This window comes from Hippocampus guttulatus, chromosome 6, assembly GCF_054856545.1.
Source record: "Hippocampus guttulatus isolate MCC_2025c chromosome 6, RoL_Hgut_1.0, whole genome shotgun sequence".
Lineage (NCBI taxonomy): Eukaryota > Metazoa > Chordata > Actinopteri > Syngnathiformes > Syngnathidae > Hippocampus > Hippocampus guttulatus.
The window spans coordinates 24,456,208-24,484,143 of record NC_141266.1 but is presented as its reverse complement, the minus strand read 5'-3'; the positions used below and the strand labels follow the sequence as shown (position 1 = coordinate 24,484,143).

General features: G+C 46.7%; 4 protein-coding genes across 6 annotated transcripts; 1 reads left to right on the top strand and 3 right to left on the bottom strand.

The window, feature by feature from the left end:
• Window positions 1-4: 4 nt before the first annotated feature.
• On the bottom strand, window positions 5-7,118 carry tmc4 (transmembrane channel-like 4). Its single transcript, XM_086113334.1, has 16 exons — window positions 6,489-7,118; window positions 6,190-6,418; window positions 5,926-6,077; window positions 5,410-5,559; window positions 5,249-5,334; window positions 4,264-4,409; window positions 4,002-4,149; window positions 3,479-3,637; window positions 3,239-3,396; window positions 2,664-2,784; window positions 2,372-2,469; window positions 2,102-2,285; window positions 1,448-1,578; window positions 1,187-1,342; window positions 276-354; window positions 5-192 (listed from the first exon to the last, which is right to left on the bottom strand). Exons 1-16 carry the CDS (start codon window positions 6,532-6,534, stop codon window positions 109-111), a joined length of 2,127 nt encoding a protein of 708 aa, XP_085969460.1. The 5' UTR covers window positions 6,535-7,118; the 3' UTR covers window positions 5-108.
• Window positions 7,119-7,260: 142 nt separating this feature from the next.
• mboat7 (membrane bound O-acyltransferase domain containing 7) lies at window positions 7,261-13,960 on the bottom strand. 3 transcript variants are annotated; one of them, XM_086113335.1, is made up of 9 exons: window positions 13,886-13,960; window positions 12,692-12,774; window positions 12,484-12,613; window positions 11,577-11,703; window positions 11,337-11,493; window positions 9,696-9,891; window positions 9,396-9,548; window positions 8,594-8,770; window positions 7,261-8,465 (listed from the first exon to the last, which is right to left on the bottom strand). In XM_086113335.1, exons 2-9 carry the CDS (start codon window positions 12,765-12,767, stop codon window positions 8,075-8,077), a joined length of 1,407 nt encoding a protein of 468 aa, XP_085969461.1. In that variant the 5' UTR covers window positions 12,768-12,774; window positions 13,886-13,960; the 3' UTR covers window positions 7,261-8,074. The 3 variants fall into 3 exon arrangements, with proteins under 3 accessions (XP_085969461.1, XP_085969462.1, XP_085969463.1); XM_086113336.1 differs by having other exon boundaries at window positions 13,882-13,932; XM_086113337.1 differs by lacking the exon at window positions 13,886-13,960 and adding an exon at window positions 13,715-13,843.
• A 196-nt stretch (window positions 13,961-14,156) lies between these two features.
• rps9 (ribosomal protein S9) lies at window positions 14,157-16,426 on the bottom strand. Its single transcript, XM_086114485.1, has 5 exons — window positions 16,371-16,426; window positions 15,788-15,900; window positions 15,375-15,497; window positions 15,013-15,199; window positions 14,157-14,415 (listed from the first exon to the last, which is right to left on the bottom strand). The coding sequence occupies exons 2-5, from the start codon at window positions 15,882-15,884 to the stop codon at window positions 14,238-14,240; spliced, it is 585 nt and encodes a 194-aa protein (XP_085970611.1). The 5' UTR covers window positions 15,885-15,900; window positions 16,371-16,426; the 3' UTR covers window positions 14,157-14,237.
• Window positions 16,427-17,297: 871 nt separating this feature from the next.
• On the top strand, window positions 17,298-27,921 carry rbfox1l (RNA binding fox-1 homolog 1, like). Its single transcript, XM_086113040.1, has 12 exons — window positions 17,298-17,474; window positions 20,655-20,891; window positions 23,133-23,315; window positions 23,850-23,903; window positions 23,986-24,078; window positions 24,246-24,315; window positions 24,384-24,443; window positions 24,512-24,644; window positions 25,259-25,298; window positions 25,383-25,453; window positions 25,540-25,621; window positions 26,113-27,921. Exons 1-12 carry the CDS (start codon window positions 17,388-17,390, stop codon window positions 26,155-26,157), a joined length of 1,155 nt encoding a protein of 384 aa, XP_085969166.1. The 5' UTR covers window positions 17,298-17,387; the 3' UTR covers window positions 26,158-27,921.
• Window positions 27,922-27,936: the final 15 nt, after the last annotated feature.

The window sequence follows — 27,936 nt, the reverse complement described above, 5'->3', positions numbered from 1 at the left end:
CAAATGATGTAAAAATAAGTTTTTATTTTACATGATTTTTTTTCCATAATTATCATGAATACCTGTATCTTAACTGCAATAAAACAGTCCGCAATGGGGAAACGTTAGTCACGCAAAGTCTCTTGTTGGTATCTGCAGTTGGCGACTCATATTCTCAATCTGTTTAACCAAGAACTGCTTGTCACGGCCTTCCTGTGAAGGGGGAAAAAAGGTGGTAGGACCACACAAAGGGACAAAAATAGACAAAGCAATCAAGGAAAAACAGTGCAGATTACCTGTTTGAGTTGAGCTCTGAGCAAAGTAACAATTTTTCCATAAACAGCTGCCAGAGCGATGACATAACACATCACTACGCTGTTTGGGGGGAAAACAAAAAGAATCATTTTGCATGGAAGGATCGCATAATAAGCATTCAAGAGACACAACATTAGGTACGCCAGCACAAAAAAATATTTCAAAACAATTCTTGACTGTTGTGTTTTTGTGAGCAGGTGAACTGGACTACAGGCGATAGGTGCGGTACCCCCCAGGACTGGTCGCCAGCCAACCACAGGCCACATACAGACAGACATCGATCGGCAAAAATAGCCACAGACTATCGAGAGTTTTCAACCAACATGTTTTCAGAATGTGGGGGGGGGGAAGTCAAGTGGAACAACCGGTGAGTAAGTCCACCTCACAGTGCGGAGGTCCAGGGTTCCATTCCAGGCTCCGGCCATCCTGTGTGGCGTTGGCATGTTTTCCCCGTGACTGCGTGGGTTTTCGCCGGGTACTCCGGTTCCCTCCCACATTCCAAAAACATGCATGGTAGGTTAAAGGAACGCTCTAAATGAAACGGAAGTGTGATTGTGAGTGCGAAGGGTTATTTGTCCATGTGTGCGATTGCGATTGGCTGGCCACCAGTTCAGGGTGTACCCCGCCAATGGCCCGGAGACGGCTGGGATAGGCTCCCGCACGCCCATGTACACAATCATGAACCCATGGTACATCAACGTTAAACTATTCAAAACAAACAAATCACCCTCACATTTGGCTCATCAGTGGGATATATATATTTTTTCCGATTTGGACCGAGTTCAAATAAATGAGGTTTTCAGCAAAAAAAAAAATTCATTAGGATTGACTCCTCAGATGACACGTAATGTTGTGGCCATGTGTTGATGTGTAATCGTGCAACTTCACTGACCAAGATAATGCAAAGAGAGGGACCAAGAATGCCTGGGATCCAACGAAGAAGAGAAAGTCCTGCGTGACTTTCGAGAGGCGGTCGAAAGACGTCGGAACGATGGCCCACATGTAGGGGAAGACGCGGAAGGGCCCGCAGCCCATAGATGGACGGATCCTGAAGAACCAAACGTGGCTCTTCAACAACGGCCGTGCATCCATTTTTTGGCAACGCGACACGATAGGACGTAACGATTCATAATCAGCCAAGGCGACGACTCACTCGGCCACACTGTAGATCATAACCAGAGTGGCCATGGCCCATCCGAACAGCAGCACCATCAGGAAGAAGAAGTTGGAGGTGGTGGAGCGGAAAGTCTTGAGTGCGGGGCGGCAGTTGGAGAAGAGTGTCACCTGAGGGGACGCGACGCAGCCGGTTGGAGTATGGAAACCCTTTTGAGCCGACACCCGCGATCCAGCGGAACTCACTCTTTTTCCTCGCTAGTAGAACAACTGTGGCATTCGAAGCAAGCACGGTGAAGCGGCGTTTAGTTGCCGACAGAAGCAAAGTCGGCCTCAACTATAAATGCCTTTAAATCCGTGGTTAAAAAAAAAAAAAAGCCTTTAAATGTCTGATAGATTCCAGTGACGTGATTTCTTTTTTTCAAACAATGTGGGGCTCGGGTGTTGAAATCGAAAAGTCAGCTTTCCCAAAACTGACAGTAGTCAGTTGCTTTGTGATTGAAGTTCGGAGCATGCGGTTGTCAATGAGTCCACAGTTCGGCCTCACTAGTAACATGTAGTTGTCATCTGAGCGCGTCAGCGACTGGTGGGACAAAGAGCGTACAACCGATGCGATACGACGAGCGGACGCCGGGTATCAAGGACATCAAATCAATGCTCAAACGGCTTTCCCGAGACGAGTCAAGCGGCTTACCTTCTTGCAGTAGAAGAGGATGACAAACTTGGCGGTATTAATAAGGGGCAGCAGGGGGCAGAAGAGAGCCCCCGTCCAGACCACCGTCTGCCCATCCACCAGGTTCAGCACGTTGGCAGACACCACAAACTCCTGTCGCCCCACCCATCGAGCCACCTTGTTGGACCAGTTGTCCACCAGCATCCTGTCAAACACAAGCCAAAGACTGCAGCAGTTGCCCCCCCCCGCCCCCGCACCCAAAAATGGAAACGTGAGACCATTTCGGCGCACCTGCGAGGAAACTCGACCAACACCAGAGCGCCGATGGTGACGATGAGGTCGAAAAGCGTCAACTTGTACATTTCCTGCCCCACTCGCGTTTCCCAGCACTGAAACAAACATGAAGAAAAAAAAAAAAAAGGAAATTGCACAATGTTGACCTACAAGCACAAACACAGTATGATGCTTATAGTTCGGCTGAAGTGGTAGAAGCGCTCACGCACTGTGTACTTCAGTATTAGTACAAGTATTGACGTTAAAAAAAAAAAAAAGAGAGAGATGCGTGACGTTTGTGAATGCTTACCGGGTACTCCTCGTGGTTGTACTGACACAGGTCACACTTGCCCGTGTCCGCCTGGCATTTGATTTGACCCCAAAGGGTGAACAGCAAAACTCCCAAGCTCACCAAGCGCAGGAACACCGACCTGAACGTGAGAGAATGCAATGATGGAAAACTGTCGCGATTGCCGCCGGTGTTTGAATTTTATCACGAGAAAAGGAGTCCTCGTAAGGACACGGTTGTCGACTGATTGGTTTATATCGGATCGAGATGAGTTCAGCACTGAAGAAGTGTTCATGTTGACAAAGACAGAGATTTGCTTGCATGACTGTTGTACTCTCATCTTCGATTCACGTTTGTGCCACACGTTTTGGCTTTTAAAAAAAAAAAAGGCATATTCCATCACAATTGCAATATTGTTGGCAGGAAAAGAAAAGAAAAACGAGAGATGACTTTTCAAACTCGTTCAGAAGGAGAGCAAATCAGTGCCCCCCCCCCTTTCTACCAGTTGCCATCGAGCGAAGGATAATCATTTTTGCCTTGTCGTGACAATAACTCCCGGCGTCAACAATCCAAGTCCACAAATGCGCCGGCCAAACCTCAGCAGCGCCAGGACGACCGTGGTGCTGGGCGGATAGCGCTCGACCAGGGCGATCTGCTCGCAGAGCAGCGGCACCAGGAAGTTACCAGCGGTGATCACGATGGACGGCAGATACTCCAAAATTAAACCCAGAATTCCGATCTGACCACTCCTCTCCTGTTCGGGGGCAAAAAACAAACAAACAAAAAAGAACAAATCCGTCACACTTCCTCCATTAAATCCAGTCGTGAGTGCTGACCTGACTGAAAACGGTGGCCATAAAGATGCCGTAGCAGGCTGCCCCGATGAGCCCCAACGCAACAAAGCCCATGACGATGCGAAGGGAGTACAGGACGACCTTCTGAGGCAAGGTCAGAGAGGCTGCTCTCTTCTTCATGAGTTGCTCCTCCAGATCCACCTGAGTGGAGCAAAAACACATTTTGAGAGGCAAAAATCGTTTCTTCCACTTTGTGCTCGAGTGCTGATTTATGAAGAGGTCAGATCAATGATCCTCGAGGGAACTGAAAAATGGTCACCTAACAATTTTTTTTGGAGGGGGGGGGGGTTCGGATTGTGGAGATGGGGTTTTGGCCTTTTGACCCTTCCGTTTTTCTGTACGTAGCCCTTGAAGGAATAAGTTTGGACACCTCGACATGAAGCCAAGTGGCCAACCGATGTGCTTGCTTAAAAATACACAACTTGCAATTCTCTTTGTCTTCTGTTTATTTGGACAGTAAGCAACTTATGAACCCGAAAGGTGGTCTTGCGTGTCCCCATCTGACCTGCAGCCGGTAACGGATGTTTTTCTGCTTCAGCTTGGTCGCTCGGTCTCCCAGGCAACCGTAGTCCCAGCCCGTGAACACGATCATGCTGTAGTTGCCCGCTGCGCTGCCTCCCGTCGCCACGGCAACGCGAGCGGCCGTCCCCATCCTGCGTGAGAGCGGAAATTGCGGAATTCGAGAGGAAATTGCGTTTGTTTGTTCGGTCAAATGAACACGCATATGGCGAGCGCGACACACAAAGCGAGTTTGTTCTGTGACTGACCGAGCCGTGATGCAGATGAGGCAAAATGCAAAGTAGAAGACGGCAGTGAAGAGGTAGGCCAGCGGGATGTTGTAGGAGAAGTTCCTGTCGCCCACCAGCGTGTTGCCGTAGTAGCCATAAAACAAGTACGAATACTCCATGAAGCCCTGAACACAGGGAGAACTGTTCATCAGAAAGCGTACAGAGCAACATGTACAACTCATTACATCCTCGTTTCCCAACTTTTATTGAGCAACGGTATATATCCTAAAGGAGAAAAATGCCACAGCACCATTCATCCATCTTCTAATCTTACTTATCCTCACGAGGGTCTCGGGGGGGTGGTGGAGACTATCCCAGCCGTCTTCGGGCACTAGGCGGGGGACACCCCGAACCGGTTGGCACACACAGACGAACAACCATCCACGCTCACACTCACACCTAGGGACAATTTAGAGTGTTCAATCAGCCTGCCCTGCATGTTTTTGGAGAGCCGGAATCGAACCCACGACCTCTGCACTGTGAGGTCGACGCGCTAACCACTCGTTCACCGGACCGCCCTATGCCGCAGCACATGTCACAAAAAGGATATGAGAGGAACTTTTTTTTTTTTTGGGGCCATACTCAAGTGTAATTGCACATCCAGTACAGTAGATGGCAGCAGCACTCTCACAGTCAGAGAGCGCGCAAGGAGTATTCGCTGTTCTGCAGAGGTGTACTTGCAATAATTTTACAGACAAATGATACTATTGATAGTTGCGGCGGATACTTTGGGGGCGTGGGGGGGGGGCAAAATATTTTCTTCTTCTTGAGGGGGGCGGGCATAACAAAACACAAATAAGAAGCACTGCACTCAAGTAAATGAGAAGCACCAAGAGTCAAATTATCCAAATAATCAATGAACTGCCATTAAAAAAACTGCATTAAATTGGTACTCGATGAAATTGCAAATGCTCTCTGCCCTCGCCATTTTAGCGAGTTGCCTTGGGTCGCTTGAGTTTCTCACCGTTCCTGAAAGGAAGTCAAGGACGTAGTTATAGAACGCCACCAAGCCTTGAGGATTGGGATCATATTTCATGCATTCCTCGGGCCCTGCAAAACACGCACGCACGCAGCGCAAGGCCTCAACAAAGCGCACTTGCAAAGGTCGTTGACCGGAGCGCGTACCGGTGGGGTACGCGGGGCTGCTGTGGACGGATCGGAGGACGATGCTGGGGATGACGACGAACCCGGCGATCAGTAAGAAAGACACCAAATTGAGTAGCACCAGGAAACGCAGGAGCAGGAAGTAAGACTGGACACCGCCGCCAAAGTTGCCTGAGGGGACCAAATGAAAAAAGATGCCGTGTATGAATTGTGCTGAAGGTTGGAAAGCTGAAGCGACACGCGAAGGGATTGCGGTAAATATCGAAATGTAGAGAGCTAGCTTCGAAATGCATTCAATGTGGAAGGCGGTGGTGAATGTGTCAAGCTATCTCATTTCATTGGGAAAATTTGGGACAGTGGGAAATTTCCCGGATGACCGCAAAAAAATTCAAGTGAGAATTCATGGTCGGTCAATCAAGCCAATTATGTAAAATATTTCTCAAAATTGGGGGCCAGGGGTAAAAAAATGTGACATTGTGAGAATGTCGGGACTCTTGGAAACTGGCTAAACTGAACAAAATAGTTAATGTAGAGTACCTCCGATCTGCTGCAAAGACTTCCTCCACAGCATAAAAAGGTTTAGGAACTCTCCGGCAACGTTTCGGATTTTCTTGAGCATTTTGCGCTTCTTTTGTTTCCAGGACGTCATCCTGGAGGAAGCGACGGGCACGTGCATTTCCTGCACCTGCCTGGAGACGGAAAACAATGCGCATGGCGATAGAAAATGTGGAGTTGACCTCTACTACAAAACGAGATTGAATTCACAAAAATGATCTTTTAAAAAAAAACAACATTTCAGACCTCACAGCTCTTTTCAGCACCATGGGCAGAGGGATGGTGCGCAGCTCCCGAAGCTCCTGGCCCGATTCTCTGCCGCCATCCACTTCTTCATCGTCCACATCCTCACCCCTCGCTCCTTCTGAGGCTGCCGGGTCCCAGTCGAAGTGAGGGTAGTTCCGGTTGGACCCTCGAGACGAAGGACGTCTTAATCTCGGCGAGCCCTGGCCATTAGAGTACTCGTAATCCGCCACTGCGAGACAACGGAGGCTTTTAGACAGGCAAGCGAAGCAATTGGAGTGCCGGGAGGAATAAGGACTCACCTTCAGCGTATTCATCGTCTCCATATCCTGGTCTGTGTGGGTCCATTCCTCACAAGTAACTATGAATACAAGTCAAAATAAGAGGAAGGCAAAAAAGGGGAGCTTGTTTTGAGGGAACTGGATTTCCTGGATTGTCTCTGCCCTCCTCCGATGGACTTTACTCTCTGAGAAGGAAGACACACACTTCCTTGTATTCTATTGTGTGCTTTAACCCATTCTCACCCGCAACAATGGAGCACAATTCATCCCATTCAAAGAATAAATAAGTACATAGAGGGAAAATTGTGTATAAAAATCCTTAACGTCCTGACAACATAAATGATCTGGAAAGCGAATACTATGTACATTGCGCATTAAATACATTTTTTTTTGGGGTGATATATAAAATGAGACCAAGATGAATGATTTGAAATTTCTTTTCCACCATTGATGTGATCAATAACCCGCAAAACTCAATGGGGCGGGGGGCAAGGAGGGGGTTATTGAGAGGCACTCTAATTAGTGGCAGCTACGCGCCGACTCCCATTTAAAATGAAATCAAATGCGACTGCTTTCACATTGCCAGTTATGTGAGGGTGTGCGCATTTATGCAACCACGTTTTCTCACTGGGTTGTTTTTATTTCCGCTTTTGAAAATATTTGAAATGATTTATCTTGGTCTGGTTTTTGTTGTTATTTACAATACAATAAAATGCATCCTGATTTATAGAGCGCTTTCACAACGGCTGCAGCTGTAACAAAGCGCTTATTTCACAAAAACCTGGCATTTGACCAGGGGTGTGTACACTTTTTATTCCTCCTGAATTCTGAAGTTGGGACTTTACAAGATGATATGAACAGTGGTGGGATAACATAACATAACAACAGGCGGGGTGTGTTTGTGTTGTCAAGGTGCAGTTCACAGCGACAGCTAAACCGACGTCGTCTCAAAAGACATTGATCAGTGCAATTTCATTCTTTGCCATGTGAATGGCAGGTAACGTACGTGCGGCGCGTGTCACGGTTCAGAGTAGAACTCAAAGCAGGGAGTGCCACAGCAGGAAAAGTGACCAAAAATGCAGAAACAAAAAAGAAATGAATAAGAGACACGTGCAATCCAGATGAATTGCAGTACTTGATCACAGAATCGTCTGGGCGTACAACATGCAACATTCCTTTGGACTTTAAATGTTGTTCAATATGACAAGAAGGTAGGAGTTGAGTGGGTTTGGGTAGGTAGAGAGATAGATAGAATGGCACTCCACTTTTATTTCTATGATGATTGAGTCAACGCCAAGTCATTTTCTTTGTTTCATGTTTCATTTGATTGTAGATTAAACGGGGAGTGGCAATGAACAGCGCAAATTATTATCATTATTTTTTTTAAATAAAACTCCTGTATGTTGTGAAGTGTGTCGAGTCGAGCTGAGTTGAGTTCGCCGCCACCCAAATCAGCCCGACGACGGCTCGCAATATTGCAAAACCTCAAAGCTGGGTCACTTGTATCGCACAGCAAGACCGAACATGTCCAGAAACGTGTGATGCCTAAAAGTCTTGAGCAAACGCCGCCTCTCCCGTCCCTCCGGTTGAGTCAAGCGACATCCCATTCAGTGGTCTTTTTCAGTTTTGTCGTCACGTGTTATTTTGGACTTATCCGTCTTCCCCTTGTCTCCTCGCCTGGCTCCCTCGAGGACCCCGCCCACTATCATACAGCCCACAGCCAGCACGTGCACGGCGAAGTAGATGGACGACCAGTAGCTGATGGTGTCGGAGGCTTTGAGCAGCACAAAGCCCATGCACATGTAATCGTAGGCTCGCATCTTCAGGAACCAGTGGATCCCGTCGAAGATTTTCTGACCGCGGGGGCCTAGCCGGGCGCGGACCGACGCCTCCATGGCCGACTCGGCGGCGATGCAAAGCGGGATGGTGAGGAAAGAGAGGTAGTATCCGGCGTGGAGGCCGTGCCAGTAGGCGCTGATGAACATGGTCCAGCCCGCCCTAAGTACAGCGTACACTCGTCAGTTTACGCACGGACCGCGGGAGGAAGCGTCCGAAGAAGCGTCAAAGCGGCGTTTGCCATTTGTTGTCAAGTGCGGGAAATCAAAACACACATTTCCCTCCCTCACCTGAGCGCGTAGGACTTGAAGGGGGCGTTGGGGTAGACGTAGTGGTGCAGCCACCACTGCACCGTCATGTTCCAGTAGCGCATGCCGTGGCGCACCTTCACGCAGAAGTCCGTGTTGTAGCAGTCGATGTTCTGGATGGTCTTAAAGTCGTACGTCTCCTCGGCCGCCGAGTCGAGGCTTGAGGGAAAACACAAACATTTGTGCTAAAGACGGGTTTCATATATCGGGTTATAAATATATGAGAGAGAGAGATATATGGATATACAACACACAATCAAATGAACTCATGTCGATAAATACAATGAAAAGCAAATATCCAGCGGCAGGAAATATCATTTAGGAAGTTATCAGGATGTTAATCCTTGTCATATGTGTGTTTGTGTGACCAATAGTTTGAATGTGTGCCGTACTGAACAAATTTGCGTTTGATTTGTGTCGGACTGTTTTCTTTTCTTTTTTTTTAAGGTTGTGACATCCAGTTCAGTTTCTTGTGCAACTTGTATTGCTTGTTCAAATGAAGATTCACTTTGTTTTATCAACGACTCTCATTTAAGGGGACACGGTTTTGGAATGTTGAATTCTGCGTCATAAAAAATGATCGCAGAGTGACTCGTAAACCGTAAATGGGCGCTCACTTACGGAGCACTTTTCTATCCCAAAGCGCCCTACAATCTTTCCTCATTTACCGACGAGTGACGCAGCATCAGGAGTAACGGGGTGTTCAGTATCGTGCGCAAGGACACTTGGACGAGGTTGCAATGGCCGGGGATCGAACCCCAGCTGAACGACCACTTTCAGGCACCTGTAGCGGACGGTGGGTCCTCCGCCCGGTTTGCACTGAGCCCGTTCCGGATAGCAGCCCAGACCGGCGCTGATGCATCCGGCCTCTGCGCCGCACCAGGCGGCGTAGAAACGCATCCTGAACGCGAAGAACACCACCACCATGTAGAAAAACCTGACGTGACGGAGACGGACAAGAGCATGGGTGTTGGAAACAGGATTTCAGACATAGGTCATGATGCCTGCGTCATACTGAGAGCTCTGTCTAAGAGAGAGAGAGAGCAAAATATCCGACAAATGAGCCGTAAAGAACTAAAGTCACCTGAAAAAGAAATTGTGATCCAGGAACTGGTGGGTGCGGACATAAGCCAGAGGGAAGGCGGAGTTTACAGCCAGAAAGAGCGCACCGTAGACGGGCACCAGCTTCAGCCGCTGCAGGCATGGCATCCAGCCGGGCAGGGCCAACGGTTTGGGCTGTTCCAGCCAGTCGGTGTAAGTTTGGAAGCGAAAAAATGGGCCTTTTGGGGGGTGGGGGGTGGGGGGGGGGATACCGGAGAGAGTGAGAAAAGGCGGTCATGAAAGGACAATGATAGACGTGAATGAACAGTGGAGATGCCAGGTAAGGAAAACACAAAAGGAGAAAACGATGGCCTTGGGTTGGGGAAGAGCACAACAGCAGCAGAGTAGAGCTACAACAGGAGGGCTGAAACATTTTGGAAAATAATGGACTGGAAATTGGGATTGGGTTTTTTTCGCCCCTCAATATGCTCATTTGCCACGAATTAATGGGAAGGTTGTAACTGAAAGACAGTTTATTAGCGACTCCCGCTGGAGTCGTGAGATTCCTCAGCACCTTGATTTGCAGTCTCGCACGCTAACCCCCGAGTTGCTGGTTTCTTTTGATTATCAGAGGGAATAATATGAAGAAAGAAAGATTCAAAGCATCCCAATAAAGTGTCGATGTTTTCCAATCCTGGTGTCAAGGCGAGTCGCATTTTCCCATAGCGACGCGTAAGATGCTTCAGAGTCATTTCAAAAGCATGTTTTTGAAAGTCTTGGTCTTGAACGATTTGCACTTTCCGTATTCTCAGCACAATTTGTATTTTTTTTCAATTCCTTGACTTTGCTTTTCAATCGCTTTATTTATGTTTGTAACTGCTTTCAAAATCGGGCTTTTATTTACAATATGGGAAGCAGGTTGCAGATTAACTGCGCAGTAAATTAGTGATTCAATGCATTTATTTATTTGTTGTTTATCCATCCATCCATCCATTTTCCGAACCGCTTGATCCTCACAAGGGTCGCGGGGGGTGCTGGAGCCTATCCCAGCCGTCTCCGGGCAGTAGGCGGGGGACACCCTGAATCAGTTGCCAGCCAATCGCAGGGCACACAGAGACGAACAACCAACCACGCCCACACTCACACCTAGGGACAATTTAGAGCGTCCAATCAGCCTGCCATGCATGTTTTTGGAATGTGGGAGGAAACCGGAGCACCCGGAGAAAACCCACGCAGCCCCGGGGAGAACATGCAAACTCCACACAGGGAGGCCGGAGCTGGAATCGAACCCGGTACCTCTGCACTGTGAAGCCGACGCGCTAACCACTGGACTACCGGGCCGCTCCTTGTTGTTTATTATTTATGTTATTTTTTTACGACCACTAATTACTGCAAAAAAAAAAAAAAAGTTTCTTATTCAGTCCCTTAACTTGCCTTCTACTAGATCGCAATGTCAATTTGAATTTGATGAATTGTTCAGCCCTCTACATTCTACTTGGTACTATTTAACTACAATACGCGTCATACGTGTACCGACTCACGCGATGTTGGATAGTTTGCAGAGTGAGACAAAGAGAGAGAACAGTTAACGGTCACGCGTCAAGCCATTTCGACAGGATGAACAGGACAAGATGAAAATGTTTCCACATATCCTCTTACAAGTGACGCGAGCTCGTGTCCCCACCTGTCATGACGCCCACGTAACAGTAGCTGTAGGACATGATGTCGTACAGCGACGGCTCCCGAGACAGATGAGCAACGACCGAAGACCTGCCGAAGGAGCTCGCTTCCTTCTTCTTCTCCGCGTGGAAGCCGTGCACCTCATTGGCCAGGCTCACCATCTAAGATGGAAGGCAATGCAGAAAGTGGCAAAAAAAAAACAAGCAAACAACTTGTGGATTTCGCTTTGAGGGCCATCGTGTACCTTGAGAGTGAGAAGCAGCTGGACGGCGTTGGCAAAAGGCGTCGGCGCTGACAAACCGAACCACGTGACCAGCCGGAAGAAAAGGAGGTAGAGGAAAGTCCAGGTGAGACTCAACGCGGGCGCCAGCCTTCATGCGCAGACAAGAATGTGCTCAGGAGGAGCCCGGAATTCATTCATTGTCATGGGTATAAAAACTCTAGACACCACAACTGATTTATTTTTTCTTTTCAAGAGAGAAGTCCAAATATACTCAGATAATGCGGTTGCAGAAGTGTTCACACCCACTTATAACTGGGAAGCGCTTGTGTTCAAAATTATCCAGTCCCACTCAAACTTACTTTAACTCATGAAGTGCCAGACATTTTCAGACCCTTCTTTACTCTAGCACGTGAAAAACAACAACAACAACAAAAAACAAAGACAAACCTGGGATGCAATGCCTGGATTTTTTTTTTTTTTTTTAAAGATAAACCACATCCTCGGCACTGAATGAATTAAATGGGAGTCAGCACACACATGCCACCATGGACAAAGCCTGTGATTGACCTCAAACACATTTCAGATGTTCTAGTAGGCTTTCGTGACATTGTTTTGCTTTGTAACAGAAGCCTGATGGTTATGCGCGAACACTGACGGCTACTTTGAAGATAGCACGAGGCTGTCATCACTAAGCGTATGGTGTTCATTGGTTGATGAGCAGCAGCGTGTTTGCGCCAAACATTCCTTGTAGAATTATGGCCAAAAGGAACATAACACATTTTGCTACATGCATGGTCTGTTTTTTGTTGTTTTTTTAAATCATGTGCTATATCTTATTGTTCTCAAATGTTTTGAGACTCCGCTATATCCCGGTGGTCTACAAAAATAAATAAAAATGTAAAAAAATAATTTAAAATACTACAGGTACCTCCAGCTACTCTTGATAATAATCCACGTTCCGATCACCGTCACCAGCGAGTGGAGGGCGTGCACTTGACAGGTGGCGATAGTAACGGAGAGGCCCAGAAGCATGGCAGCCCCCTGCTTTACAGGAGGACCTGAAACCAAAAGACGATATCAAGACCCCAACTCGTCCAAACTGTCCAAAACAAGGAAGGACTCCAAAAGACACTCACTGAGGTAACGGAAAAGGAATCCGAGCGGGATGGAGGCTGCTAGGACTCCCAAGTACACCAGCTCATCGGGAGACATTGTTGCTCTGCAAGACCAAAACAAATTCTGAGATTAATATAAGTGAGAGTATCAAAAAGGTTCCAGGACTGGTGTCACAAAAGATATATTTCAAAACCTAAGACATCCTGTGGCTTTCGCTTTGTTCAGTGCGCAAGAAAACGAGCGCATCGGGGCAGGACAGCATGCCTGCTCAAAATCCCCTCAGCATCTGGCAGTTCTTGGCAGAGAACACTTGTGCAACCTCCCTACTCCCCCAAACGTGCTTTTTTTATTTTAAAAGGCGTGGTCAACAAGATGGTCGTGATGATGGAGAATCTTTCGAGGCGTGTATGAAGGTGTAAGCAGAGAAGGCTGGAAAAGTCAATGGACTCCAGAGGAATACACTGAAGTTGAGAACTCGCCAACTTGGATGTGAACTATAGGTTGTGTGACAGAATTTCTCGAGCTCACCAAGTACATCGAAAATTGAGATTTTAATACGAGAGCTGCAGGAAGAAAACATCTGCCTTTTCAGGTACATTGTTCTTTTAGTTGACCTTTTCTGAGCAAAGAATTAAAAATGTAACAATAAAATACCTCTGTGCACCACGATTACACTTATAGTAGGCTACAAGTACAGTTGAATTAATCTACCTAGAAGTCAAGTAAAACAAAAAAAGGCAGGCTTTTTCTACCTCAGTGCACGCTGACATTCGTTATTTCTGGTTTTGGTGCTTTGTATGCACGAGGAAACTTTAGTTCGGGATAGGCAGCAATGTGGCACAAGGAACGATATAACATTTGCAAAGCAAATTTGAGGTTTTACACTGAAACGTATTTTAGTAGCCGGGCTGTGTATCTACAACCTATGAATGTATTTAGAATCAAAACTATGCAGAACTCCGCCGGATTTTTCTTCGCCTTAACTAGGTAAGTCAACGTCGATTTAAAAATCGCTTCAGTGTAAAACACAAGCGGTCACTCACATGGACAAAGCAGATATTGTTGAAAGAGTTCGAAACGAAGTGAAAGTCGGCACCCGGGCGGGAAAAGCAGTTTCACAATGCTAACAGCACGACAGCGTAGGACATTCCAAACAGTTTCGACGGCAAGCGTAATACATTTACACAAGCGTGACATGATGCCAACATACTTACACTGATGACTGCTCGGTGGAGACGAACCCAACCCTATTTTGCCATTCCGACAAGTCTCCGCAGATTTGTAGTAACTTCCGGGTTCGTGACGTTTCACTTCATAATTGGACGCGGCCATTTTAGCTTTGCGGTGGGCTACCAAAGGGGGGGTATGTCTTTTTCCAAAGATCCACCCCAAGACCATCCTGGTTTGTAAGACGTTCACAAGCCTGCTATGAATCGAAAATGTAACAAGAACCGCCCCCCCCCCCCCAAGAACAAGACAACTCAGTTTGTTGGTCAAACCAAACATTTATTGAAAGCATGACAGAACAGAAAGTATCATAGCGCACTTCCTGATTTGACCCCCTTCTTAATCCTCCTCCTCCTCATCAGCTCCGCCAGCTCCTCCCTGGCCCTTCTTGGAGTTCTTTCTCTTGACGCGGCCTGGACGTCCACCGCCGTACGGAGACCTGAGGGAGAAGTCGATGTGCTTCTGGCTGTCCAGGCGCACCACGAAGGAGGGGATGTTCACCACCTGCTTGCGCACACTGCGGAGAGATTGCGGGGGAAACTTTAGAATATGACGTTTGATGCCATTTTGTGAACAAGGGCAAGCTACACTACTCAAGTTAGGGATTCGGGTGAAATATCAGGATGCACCGAGAATACTAAAAGGTGGACACATGCTTTTTGAAAGTTTGGAGAGCCATCATGTGGACATGTGCATTTAAAAGTATCCATCAAAGTCTCAGTGATTCCTGAAATTTCAATTCAACTTTGTGCAAGTAGTGTAGTTTCACACAGGCTTCATTGACGAGGAATTCTTGACACCACAGAAAATCTGCTCATTTAAAATCTTTAATCATCAGCCTGGGGTGTTGCCAGTAGCAACCGCTACCATTGCCCGAGATGCAACCCGTACCTTACCTAAACAGCCCCCGGCATCAGTTGGCAGGATTGGCTCTGGGCAATGCTTTACTGACAAGGTATACGGCTTTGATGCCGAATTGACCTTGATGATATTTAACCCGTCTCAGCAGAAGGTGTTAAAAGCCAGCAGTCCTCTGATGGAAGAGGAGGCATCGGGCATCTCATAAGACTTGTCGCCCTCTCTCCAATGTGTCGATTTGGTGTGATCAACGTACCGGATGTGCCTCTGGCGGATAAGCACGCGGGCGTGGTGGATACTCTTGGCCAGTCCGAGCTTGAAAACCTGAGTCTGAAGTCTCCTCTCCAAGAAGTCCTCAACCTTCAGACCCAGGATATAATCCAGCTTCATCTTGGCTTCATCCAACACACCGATACGCACCAGACGCCTGAGCAAGGCATTACCTACATGTGACAAAAGAATTTAGTTCCACCCTGCAAAAAACAATTAAATATTTCAGGGGCACACTAGCCCTCATTTACGAGGAATTCGCGACCACACTGGAAATTCAGACAAATTTGAGAATTAAATCACTGGCTCAAGCATCCAAGTAGCTTTTAACACAAATTGGATGAGTACCTTCAAACAGACGCTTTGGTTCTTTCTCATCCAAAGTGAGCAGCTCTCTGGCAGCTTTACGAATCTTAGCCAGGGTGAACTTGACTCTCCACACTTCACGCTTGTTCCTCAAGCCATACTCGCCTAAAAGAGATGATGGGTCCAAGATTGTCATATGAGCAAACGGGTCCACATTCATAGTACAGATAGATACCTTGGCCTTTGGAGGGTTTTTTTTTTAAAACCTCAGCGCACTTTAATTGACTCATTTCAAATCCATTTTCCAACAATCAATGCTATTACAGCCAAACCCCAATACAACTGAAGCTCAAACCGTGGCTTATTAACTCGACTCATTATCTTATTAAAACGACTCGCAGGTTGTGGCCCTCTTAAGTCAAGGTACCACTGTTTTGCAATCAGCCATTACATACCAATGAGTTTCAACTCCTGGTCGAGACGGGACTTCTCGAAGGGACGGCGGGGGGTGACATATGTCTTGCGGCAGACCCAACTCCTGGCAACGGGCATGGCTGCTTACAAGGACCTGAAACACGACAATTAGCTCATCAACGCATAGCAGGTCTTTAGATGACCATCCATGCCCAGGACAGCGTATGTGATCAGAGGCAAAAATGTAATTCACTACAATGAATATAGCCTCAATAATGTCTCACAAGGTTAATATTGTAAACTGCGACTGCGTTATGCTACGATTTGACACAAATGTAAGATTCAAAGACACTCGTGGAAAAAAAGCGAACATTACACGTTCAATTTAGAACTAATGCGAGTAGGCCGCACATATGCCAAACCACGTTGCTCTCCACGAGACTTGTTAGCATTAGCATCTGCTTTAGCATTTCAATAAACGACACAACACCGTGTTAAAGTTTAGTAATGACTCAAAAAGTCAAGTGGGGGAATTCTTCAAAATGACATTTGCCACCAAACGCCCTAGAAACCTTTAATTAGACGACTCGAACTTGCGAAAAGCCAAAGGGAGCTCTTCGTTACCTGCTTCGATCAGGCTCGCGTAGTAAAGAGGAAGTCAATGGCGGCCTGGAGCATTTTATACTGCTTTTAAAAACACACATCCCATCATGCTTTTCGACAAACAAACGGAAATTAGGATTTTCGGCTTGTCGCCCTCTGTTGCCGGAAAACAATATCCACTGGCAAACGCTGCAACAAATGTGCATCACAGTACTGCATTTGATATTGTCGATTTATTTATTTAATGCAGGAAGATAATAAGAATTGTGCTCTAAGTAGCAATACTGTGTAGTATGGATATATTATATACCCGCATATTCTATATTTTCGTGCAACCACAGCACAACTCATCACCAAAATAACACGAACTGTCGTACTCGTAGTGGCACAAAAACATTCAGGCTTCTGCTAGAAGCAACGGAAAAGAAAGTACTAAAATAGAACTGGTTTTCCGTATGGTACGTTTTTCCCGCTCACTATTCACACAGACAAGGTGAGGCTGAGCACAGTACTTATTATTAGGTCACAAGGGGTCCAACAACCTGTAGTGTGACAGTCTCCACGACTGGATACTTGTCGGATGTACAGTACATTTGACAAAAACATGTCAGAAGCCTTGCTTGCCACAATGTGTGTCAAAGCGAGTGAGGGTGGTAAGGTGGTAAACTCTGAAGCAAGGACATGGGGGGCCTATTTATAATACTCTGAAATGGGAGCCCCAAGCATGTGTTTCTGTCTGTCAGGCCGCATAATCGCCTCATGGACACACAGAAAGCTCATTTCACTGCTCCTGTCTTGACCGGACAGGACGCTGCTTGTTTTGTGTGTTGGTGTTGACTCACCTTCACACTTTGGGTTCGCAAACTTTTAGCCTTCCCTCACTAAAATCCTCTTGGATCTTTCCCTCCATTTGGATTTCTTCTTTCTTTTCCAGCCGGATTCGCCGTCTGCTCTCCAGAGAACTACTTGTTTTTTTTTTTTCATCACCCCTTGTCCTCGGCTTGTCCTCGCTCTCCTCGTGTGAGGCTTTTTGAGGCTATGCTGTCCTCGCCCACTGTCATCCTCCAGCCTTATGGACTGCCTGTCTATCCGCAGACTACCACCTGCTACCCCAGCATAGTCCAGGTAAACTCTCGTGCGTTGCCTCTGGTTTGTTTTGTTGAAAAGTGAACAAATGAGTCAGGTGTGAACGAAGATTTTTATTTATTTATGGATTTATTTTTAATGTCAAGGGTAGAAAAGGAGGAACTATGGAAAAAAAAATAGGCTGAACTCACTAATCATGGTCAATGCTTCAAAATATCTCTTATTTAAAATATCGGTTGTTCAAAGTTATCCTAATATATTTTAAATTATTTCTCCAGGAAAACTTGTTTCTGAAGACGGCACCTAGTAGAGTGACAACATACTGTAGCGTAGCTAATCTTGAGGCCATCGGTGGCTGTGATGCTAGCAAATAAAGCGACAGTTGGGAACCTACACCAGTCAGCAAAGTGGGGCTATTCTGAAAACAAATAAAACCTCAGAGGAAGTGTCGACATTTGAAGACCCTATAAAACAGCTTCTAAATACGTTTTGGACGATGGTTGCGGAAAACATGCAAAGGCCGAGAACTTCGTAGTGCTCAGTTGTGGAGAGATTGCGGGAAAGTCTTTTTCACCATTTGCGCTTCCTGAATTTTTTTTTTAGTGTGGCTAAAACGCTGCCAAGTGACACACTTTAGAGTCGCTCTGCTGGTTAAGCGCGAACTTGAATGGCATTTGTTCGCGTCAGTGGTTAACCGGCGCAATTGTGACCGTATGTGCTGTTAGATAGCTACACGTGCGTGCAGGCTGCTTTGGAGTCTGTGGTCAGCTTCATGGCGAGAAGGCAGAAGAACAGGGGATTGATTGATTGATTGATTGATTGATTGATTGATTGATTGATTGATTTTTTGAATCAGCGGTCACAGCCAACGTGGAAATGGGGTTGCCACTTTAGAGCGTCTCATTGATGCAGCCAACAGTGCACGCGTGTGAGAGAGAGAGATGTTTCATGGCTAACGTGATGCTTTAGAGCGCCTCGTTGTTGGCTGTGAGTGCAAGTTATGAAGAGAAGTTGCAAAAGGTAGGGAATTTTTATTTTTGTTCTATGCCGAAAGGACACCCAGCATGCGTACAGGGGCTTCGATGTCTATTGTTGCATTGGAGCACCTTGGGGGAGGTTTTATTTCTGAAGTCTTATTATGTGGCAGCCGGCGTGTGGACTGGGCTTTCGCGCTGGCATGGGCATGTTAAGAGCGCCTCGTTGTCACGGCACGGAAAAAACCCTGCGTGGGGATTTACAGTCTGAGAGTCACCGGCGACTTCGAGTGGTTATATCTTGCAAGTCTCGCACGTAGTTCTGTGTCAGCATAAGAACGTTTATCGACCAAGTCGCATCCATTTTTCCAGGTTGCAGCCGTGGGGCTTGGTTTTCAGCACATTCACCTGACGCGGAGAGAACCGCTTGACTATTGCCCTCGTTTTGAAGCCTTATTTTATATGCTTGGTCATTTTTTTTAACCATTCAAATTCAGCAGGCTTGTTCACAATACTCTTCAAAGCGACTTCAACGCATTTTTTTTTTGACATTTAATATGTACTGTACCTAAAAACTGAGATGGCCTTTGATGGGAAAAAGCTTCGTGTGTGTGTGTGTGTGTGTTCCTGTCATGCCATCAGTGCCACAATGCATCTGGCCTGGCTCCACCTTAAAGGTGTATTTTTAGTCTGGCTCTCCCGAGCAGATAATCACAGGAGGAGATTCTGTCACCTATCTGGTTTTCTGCCATCAGCTCGTCTTAAAATAGAGGGTGGGGTGAGGGCCTGCATGGCGATCGTCGAACCAAGAGTCTCAAAATAAGATTGACAGAATGCGTGCGGCGTGATGGCGCTCGCTCCGATGTGGACGCGAACACTCGAGTACGAAACGACAAAAAAAGTGATGGCAAGTTCCTCGCCTTCGTGCCTGCGATGCTGTGAACGCAACACGAAATGTGATCATTTGAACTGGAATATCCTCGTTTTGGACTTTGACATTTGTTTTATAGATTCAGTCAGTTTTCATTCATTTTTAGAGCAAGTTTGTCCACGTTTGTTGCTTTTGGATTCTACCGCCCCAAGACGGCCGGCATAGGCTCCAGCACCGCATGCGACCCTTGTGAGGAAAAAGCAGTTCAGAAAATGGAGGGATGGATATATGTTCGTTTTTAGAGCAAGTCACTTGCCACATGCACGGTCGGTGGTCGGCTGCGTGGACACCCGGCCTGCGAGCTGTCGACCTGTGAACCCCAAGCTGACAGCTGAGGTGCTATGAGAGGAGAACAAGACACATGACCATCGAAAGACGAGGGCGAGGGGGTGACGACGTGTCTGCGCGTTGAAGCACGTGCATGCGTATGAATGGAAACAAGAGTGTACGATGCAGTGATTGACAGTCCCAGATGAGCACAGGTGGTGCAGCAGCCCTCCTCAGCCCCCCCCCCTTCTCCTCCCCTTGTCGTCGGGGTGATCATTTGACGCGATTGGTGGAGGGGTTAGCCCTTTACGGCGGAGTGGGCGGGTGGTGGGCCGCCATGAAAACATGCGGCAGTTGATGTCGAGCGACTCGCAGATCCCGGGGTGCGCTGAAGGGGTAAGGCGACGCTTTCGTTGTGTTACTCTTGTCTAAAAATCAACCCGCCGCAAGTTTTTTTTTTTTTTTTTAACTTTGTATTTTTCTCACATGAGATTGGAACGCGGTGACGAAATCATTTTTGACTCATCTGAAAAAAAAAAAATCTATGTTTGTAGAGTACAGGAAAAATGGACAAAATTGGACAAAATCAGTTGACCGCAAAATAGCCGAAGCTGCGAAACGCTCCAAAAGATTGAGAAAATGTCAAATTCGATTTGCCTCATCAAAATTGCCACTGAGCATTCGCCTCGAAATTCATCTGAATCTAAATTGAATCGAGTCACAAAAGAGGTTCATCATCTGTAGAGCTGGATTGATTTGCCTTCTTGAAAAAAAAAAAAAGAGAGCATTCCGGTACATTTTTCTTTCTTGTTTTATTGTACTGTTTATATTTGTGGATCTGTATGGCTTTGCATTTCCTGGAAAAAAAAAACTGGGGGAAAGTCAAAGGTGACATATTTTATTGTATTCAAAGTTTCCATGCTGCCAGTTCATCTGTGCTTTTCTCTGGCTAGCCGGCTAGCAAGCTAGCTCCGGTATCGATCTATCCATCCATGTATGTGTCTGTCCCTTCTAATAACCCCCCCCCCCCCACTTCTTTCTCTCTAGGGGGGGCCCACGCAGGAGGCGGGCCCGGGTGGCCCCGACCCCACCCTGCCTCAAGTGTTTGCTGCCCCGCCCTCCTACCCGGCCCCGGGTCAAGGTCCAGCGACACCCGCGGGCAGGCTGCTGCCTCTGGATTTTAGCTCGGCACACCCCGGCTCCGAATACCCCGAGCACGCTCAGCTGAGGGTCTACCAGGGCCCCCAGCTGGAGGGCGCCGAGCCTCTGGCGTCCGGCAACACGGTAGGAAGTGCAAGGAAATGAAGGTCACATGATCACAAGATCACGCGAAGGCCGAATGAATCTTTTCCAGAAACGACATACGCTAATGGAAGGCAGTGGTTGGAATAAAACATTACTGGCGAGACAGAGTCATTCTACTCGTGCACTGAATTGTCCAGCTAGTCAAGACACACTAGTACACGTAACGTGGACATTAAAACGGGGCAGCGAGGATATTTAGCGAAAGCTTCCCATTGATAAATGAGCCAATATATTTGTCCTATCAGAGGCCCACCTTCTACTTTTGGTGCCCCCCCCCCCCCCCCTCTCCTGTTGGCTCAAAGGAGGCACGTAGCATATTCGTCTCTCTTGGCTCAATGATGACGCATCCTTCTCTGTCTTCTGCTGCTCAATGGACTTTTGTGCGACCTTCGTATATTTGATGACAATACAGCATACCCCCCCCCCCCCCCACCAGACACACAAGGCTCCATGCTGGGAGAAAGTTGAGGCGCCGCCACGGAAAAGGGGGGGAGGGGGGCGAAAGGGGGAGGCGGACCAGATGACACCCACCCCCCCCCCCCACCCTCTCTCCCACTTTGAAATATCACAACGCAGGTCCAGAACGCTATTTTGCATCGTGACATGACACCACCAAACCAGCTCAAATCCTCTGCTCCCCCCACCCTGTGTGTGTGTGCGTGTGCGTGTGCGCGCGCGAGTGTGTGCGTGCCTGTTTGTGTGTGTGTGTGTGTGTGTGTGTCCCCCCCCTCCCCCCCCAAGCATATTAATGATGACACTTTCCCTTTAACCCTTGGCAGAAGAGCAGCACCTTGACCGTTTGGAACGTTTCGTTATGCTTTTTTTTGTTGTTGTTGTTCTTTCAAGCTTTCTGCACTACATTCAGGCCTCACCGGAAAGCTAATAACACCCTCTTATGCCTTTATTGATTTATTTTCCCATGTATTGATTTGCACCCCCCCCCCCCCCGCCCTTGCGCCGGTTTGAAAGCATTCACTTTTTCTTCATGAAAACGATTTAACACGCCGGTTTCCCCCACGCGTGATTGCACACGTTCCGTGTGAGCGCACGACGAGCATCGTGCTGCATTGTGAGACACCGAATGTTTCTTTTCCGTTCTTTTGGCTCATGACTTCCGGTATCCGGGTGCATGGGACACTTTTTAAAGCAGACGGATTTCCTGAGCATTTGCTTCACTTTTTGTTCTTCTAGCTGCTTAGGGTGAGGGAGCAAGCGGTATTGGGGCCCTCTGGTTGGTTTTGACTGAGAACAAGTCGCCACGTACGCTGGACAGATTGGTGTTCTCGTCTGTGGCACGGCTTGCAAAGTTTGAAAAGAAAACACTAAAGTTTAAAAAGAAGTCAGCTCCAACATGTCAGAGTTTGATCAAAAGTCAGAAAATTCAGCCCCCGGGGATAGATTGTCTTTTTTTTTAAACTCATTATAGAAGTGTCAAATCTCATCTTAGTCAAGAAAACGATGCCAATTGGGTTTCAAGCACCTATTTTGGGATTATTTCGTCTTTTTTGGGGCTGCTTCATAGATGGAGTCATTCTCAAAATTTTGTCTGATTGTCGGCAAATTTTATATAGCAGACAGATGGATGTGGGCGGAGCATGGTGGCAACGTTGATTGACTCGCCGCAAAACCCAAAAGTCTCATAGTATGAGCCACCCCCAAAATTTGAAAAGACACAGCTTTTATGGTCCTTTTGGTCACCCATGAAAAATGAATGTGTCCAACAAATATTGTGCAATTGCTGCCAAATTCGCACCACTTATACCAGATGGATCAGGCTAAATGTTGAAACGTTAAATTGTTTTTTTTTGTCACTGTGTCACGAGAGCATGGCAGCAAAGTTTGACGATGGGATAAGGCTCATTCATAACCCGGCTAATTTGCAGTTTATTAGCAGTACAGTTGTACTTTCCTACAGGCATGTTTTGGATTCGCGGGCCCCGCCCCCCCCCCCTTTTCATTTTTATTTATTTATGTATTTATTGATTTTCACACCTCCTCACATGTGCCTGAGAGGGATCACTGGTTGCGGAATGCTCTTTGGTTTGGATCACCTGACCCGGTGGCGATGTCTCGTATAATGTTATGCGATGCTTTGGACACAACCAGGAAGTGATCGGATGTCCACCAGTGTCATCCATCCTTGCGCTTCCTCTCACCACCTCTCTCTTTTTCCACCCGTTTCCCTTTATTCTACTCTGGCCGGTCATCCATCGCCATTAGGAGGATGCTTTGGCACCCGCGACCTCGGACTCCCAAGCTCTGAGCGCATCGGTGGCATCCAGCGGCGGCGGCGGTGGGAGCGGAAGTGACGACGAGGGCTCCGGTAAAGCCCAGCCCAAACGCCTCCATGTGTCAAACATCCCTTTCCGCTTCCGGGATCCAGACCTTCGGCAGATGTTTGGGGTATGGACTTCTGTCTACGTATATTGTTCGGTGAAAACATATTCACTCCCTTCCCGAGTTTGAATTTTTCTGATATCGCACATAAATGTTTCGGAAGCTTCGAGACAAAAAATCATGACCGACGAAAATAAAATAAAAGATCTTGGTGATCCCGAAGACTTTTGGAAAAATGTTCTGCAGACTGACAAAACAAAGGTTGAACTTTTTACAGATAGCGTAAACATAACACATTTGGTGGCAAAGTGATGGTCCGGGGCTGCTATGCTCCTTCAGCACCTGTACAGCTTGTTGTGAGTAACATTGAATACCAGAAACACGGAACATTCCAGCAAGTCCACCACTAAATGCCTGAAACATACAATGTAAAAGTCCAGACTGAAGTCCAACAGAGATTTGGGGATTTGACCCATGCTCAAAAGCCCTTCAATATCAGTGAGTTAAAGAAGAGAGCGAAAGACTCATGACCGGTTATCACAAACGCTTGACTTCAGTTGCAAGTGTGATAATATGCAACAAAAAAAATCTCTTTTCTAGCAATTCGGAAAGATCCTGGATGTAGAGATTATCTTCAACGAAAGGGGGTCAAAGGTAAGCATCGCAATTTGCACGTCATCCAAACGTGAATTGGAAATATCGACAGAACTCACCCGTACGGCAAACACTCACGCAGGGATTCGGCTTCGTCACCTTCGAGAGCGCAGCCGAGGCCGACCGAGCGCGGGAGAAACTGAACGGGACAATCGTGGAAGGGAGGAAGATTGAGGTGAGACACACACACACATACACACGCGCACACACACATTGGTTTCCATAGCGATGAGTCACTCGACGTGTTCTTTCAAGAATAGCGCATTTGGTTATGGTGGGAACACAATCACAATTTTTTTTTTTTTTTTAAATGCCATTGGTGACATTCTTTTGCCTTTTCAGGTTAATAATGCCACCGCGAGGGTAGTGACCAAAAAGCCACAGACGCCGCTTGTGAATAGTGACCTTTCAAGTAAGACACAGCTTCATCAATATTACTCTCATTTCTCGACTGTGACTGATTTGGTCTCGACCGCGTAGCTTCTGGGTGGAAGCTCAACCCTGTCATGGGGGCCATGTACGCACCAGAACTCTATACAGGTGAGTAAACGCAACATAACGCCACGGCTGACTGGTTTCTAATCCATTCGTCTGCTTTTGTGATCGAGTGGCCGGGTTCCCGTACCCGGTGGCGGCGCCCGCACTGGCCTACCGGGGCTCCGCGCTGAGGGGTCGAGGCCGGACTGTCTACAACACCATTCGCTCTGCCGCAACACCTGCTGCTGTGCCCGCCTACCCCGGGTAAAGCCCGAAATGTTTATGACATACCGATTTGCTGTGGCACAGGTCGCCCTTGACACTTTAATTAACTGTGCTAGACTGAACTGAAGTGGGTGGAATATTGGACTGGATGAGACTGTACCGAACTAGGGTGAATTTGACCAAGCTGCGGAAAAGTACATTAAAGTGAACCGAACTGAGCTGGACTAAACTGGACTGAGTGCGACTAAGCTAAACCAACTCAACTGAGCTGAGGTGGTACAAACTTGGCTGAACTAGGTTGGACTGAATGGGACAAAAGTACTTGTAACCAAAATGAGCAGGAGTAAAGTGGACTGGACTGTAGAAAGTGGAACTAAATTGAACTGGACTGTGGATAAGTGGTACAGAGAATGGATGGATGGACGAGCTGGAATGCCTTGACTGTATTTGACTAAGTGGGACTAAAGTAGACTGGGTTGTACTAAAATTGACTCGATCAAACTCAACTGAACTGAGCTGGACTGAAGTGAAGTGAAGTCGAATGGACTGCACTGGGCTGGACCAAAGTGAACTGGGCTGCATTTAAAACTGATCTGAACGGTACTGGGGACCTGCTGCAACGGTTTCAAAATGTTTTCACCTGTCGCAATCAGGGTGGTGTATCAGGATGGTCTCTATGGAGCAGAAGTCTATGTAAGTCACCAAACCTATTTGGTCAGCGTCCATTCAACTTGTCGTAACTTGTGGTCAGCGGTAACATGACGTATTCCCATGCAGGGAGGATATCCTGCTGCCTACAGGGTGGCCCAGACGGCATCGGCGGCTGCCGCGGCGACATATAGCGACGGGTAGGGAGACGTGTCTTTGAAACTACCGTCACCTGGAACTCCCATGATGACAACTGAATCTTTATATCTTGCCATGATGTCACCAGATATGGCCGCGTGTACGCCACAGCTGCGGACCCCTATCACCACTCGGTAGGACCAACCACCACATATGGCGTTGGCACCGTGGTGAGTTCACGCACGCTTGGCCGCTTAAACTGTATACAGTATTGGGTTGCTCACAAAAATTGGGCAGTAAACTTACAAAATTCTGCTAGCTTAATGCTAATGCACAGTGTGAAACACCATAGACGGGCTAATGAAATTAGCATTGATGCCCGAATAAGATAAGATAAGATAAGAAAAGAAAACCTTTATTAGTCTCGCAATGGAGAAATTCCCGATTCACAGCAGCAACGTTTTCAAAGGAAGAAGTAGAACAACAAAATATAGGAGCTGCTGGAAAGGCAGCCACTCACGCGGCGCCATTTTGAAGTCAAAATAACAAAAATAACACAACACAACACAACACATAGGACACAGACAGTCGTGCAATCTTCACCACTTTTCTGCATACACTAATAATCGGTCAATATTAGCTCTTTTGAGATCGGCAAAAATCGGTCACTTTTTTTTCTCCCCCGTTGTTGTTGTTTATTTTCATTTCATTTCATTCGCAGGCCAGTTTGTACCGAGGAGGATACAACCGCTTCACTCCTTACTGATACAGCCCACTGTGACGGGGACGCTGCACACAGGAAGTGACTGGATGGACTGAAGTTGTAAATATTGTGTACCGTGCTGTTCTCCACGCTCAGCACATGCTTTGCGTTATTTATGTAGTTCACAAGTGAACTGTAAAGGAGGACGTCTGATGCTGAACACCACAGTGGGTGATATCTGGATCTTTTGTCAGAGGTCAAATTGTACAACATTTTCATACGTTGTTTGGATGTTGTGCCGAATCTTTATTTAAGTGTGTGTGTGTGTGTCCGAGCGTTTGCGTGGGATAAAAGTGTGACATCAGTTTCACTATGAGATACTTTTTGGCCCGTTGCAGAGTTGACTGGATTTGATTGGGGTTTCTTTTGTGTTTCTTACTAACAAACTACCTCTTTTCTTTTGGCTTTGTCTTCCTGGTCTCGCTGTGTGTGTGATGTTTACCTCTCAATAAAATGCTTTTCATCTGGCTTTTTTTTTGTATTACTCATTTTTATTTCCCACTCAAAAGCTTTTTGAAGTTCTTTTTTTTTTTTTTTTCCAACATCGTTTACTTTTTGTCTATCGTTGCTTTTTCTTTCCTATGTAGAAAATATAGAGAGCTAGTTATGGTTGAACGACTAATGGTATTTTTCCTCCCCTTCAAAGCTCTCTTGTTTCATTTCTTTCTGTATTTTTTATTCGTTTTGCTTGACCTTATATCTGTCTTATTTCTTTTGCATGTTTCATTCTGCTTTTCGCGCACTCTGTCCTCTGCTTAGCTGTTTTGTATTTCTATTTTAGGTTTTGCTATTCGCTAACTGCTCTGAAAAGCAGCAGGCATTTCTGTTCTCTCGACTTGCCTGCTAACTACATTTCTGAGCTTGTTCTGCAACTTTTGAAATATTTTTTTCTTTTCAGCTTTCTTAATGCTTGCACTTCACTTTAACCGGACCTTCTGGATTTTCTAAAGAACGAACAATACAATTCAACAAGCGCTTGCAGTCAAAGGTTTGCACAGTTTCTAGTGCTACAGAATGAGAAAATCTGTTGAAACTTTTGACTGGTAGTGTCGTTTCCTTGTTGGGGCGATGCCTTGAGATACGAGTAGTCCAACTCGGGACTTTTTCCCATAAACGAGAAACGTTCGGACGATTTTAAATAGTTTAAGTGAAACAACACGCAGGGGGCTAACGAATAGAATCGACACTAAGTGGCGGTGTTAAACGAAGTGGAATTTAAACACAGAGCAGCTTGTCAACAAACATTCTAAATTACGAAACTCACAAGAAAAACGGACATTGTTGCAGATTAACGAGTCATTTACAACAGAGTGAAGCTTGTCATGACGGCATTTATACTGCCGCGCGGTGGCCGAGACGCACACAACAGCAGTCGAAATCGTTGGTTTTAATGTTTGCCGAAACACATCAAAATAGTGGAGGCTTTTTCCTCATAAAGTACATATTTCTTTTTTTAAGGTGCCTTTTTAGGGGCGAGGAATGGATTGATGGCATTGCCACTCATTTAAAAGTTGAAATTAGATTTGTCGTCTCAAGCCGCGTTGCCACAAAACGGACACTCACAACGAAAGGCATTCGGTCCAGATTTCTGTCCTTGGTTTTACAAACCCTTGAATATCTTACCATAGGTGTCAAACCCAGGGCCTGGAGGGCCGCTGTCCTGCATGTTTTCCAAGTCTCCAAATGAACGGGTTCAATGTCAGGCTTCCGCAGCGCTTGCTGATGATCTGATCATTTCAATCAGCTGTGTTGCAACAGGGACACTTGGAAAACATGCAGGAC

Bases quoted from the DNA above. Each gene is read 5' to 3' on its own strand.
- tmc4 (XM_086113334.1), bottom strand. From the start codon at position 6,534: ATGGACCCACACAGACCAGGATATGGAGACGATGAATACGCTGAAG. The intron at 6,078-6,189 runs GTCTGAAATGTT...TTCCGTCTCCAG, and splicing joins GTGCTGAAAAGAGCTGTGAG to GCAGGTGCAGGAAATGCACG. The intron at 355-1,186 runs GTCAGTGAAGTT...CCCCCCAAACAG, and splicing joins CCTCTCTTTGCATTATCTTG to CGTAGTGATGTGTTATGTCA.
- mboat7 (XM_086113335.1), bottom strand. From the start codon at position 12,767: ATGTCTCCCGATGAGCTGGTGTACTTGGGAGTCCTAGCAGCCTCCATC. The intron at 8,771-9,395 runs GTGCCTGAAAGT...TTTTCCCTCAAG, and splicing joins GGACCCACCGTCCGCTACAG to CCTCGACTCGGCGGCCGAGG. The intron at 8,466-8,593 runs GTGAGGGAGGGA...CGCTGTACTTAG, and splicing joins TTCAAGTCCTACGCGCTCAG to GGCGGGCTGGACCATGTTCA.
- rps9 (XM_086114485.1), bottom strand. From the start codon at position 15,884: ATGCCCGTTGCCAGGAGTTGGGTCTGCCGCAAGACATATGTCACCCCC. The intron at 15,498-15,787 runs GTATGTAATGGC...CATCTCTTTTAG, and splicing joins CCAGGAGTTGAAACTCATTG to GCGAGTATGGCTTGAGGAAC. The intron at 14,416-15,012 runs GTACGTTGATCA...ATCTCTCCGCAG, and splicing joins ATCCGCCAGAGGCACATCCG to TGTGCGCAAGCAGGTGGTGA.
- rbfox1l (XM_086113040.1), top strand. From the start codon at position 17,388: ATGCTGTCCTCGCCCACTGTCATCCTCCAGCCTTATGGACTGCCTGTC. The intron at 17,475-20,654 runs GTAAACTCTCGT...CTTTCTCTCTAG, and splicing joins GCTACCCCAGCATAGTCCAG to GGGGGGCCCACGCAGGAGGC. The intron at 25,299-25,382 runs GTAAGTCACCAA...ATTCCCATGCAG, and splicing joins TCTATGGAGCAGAAGTCTAT to GGAGGATATCCTGCTGCCTA.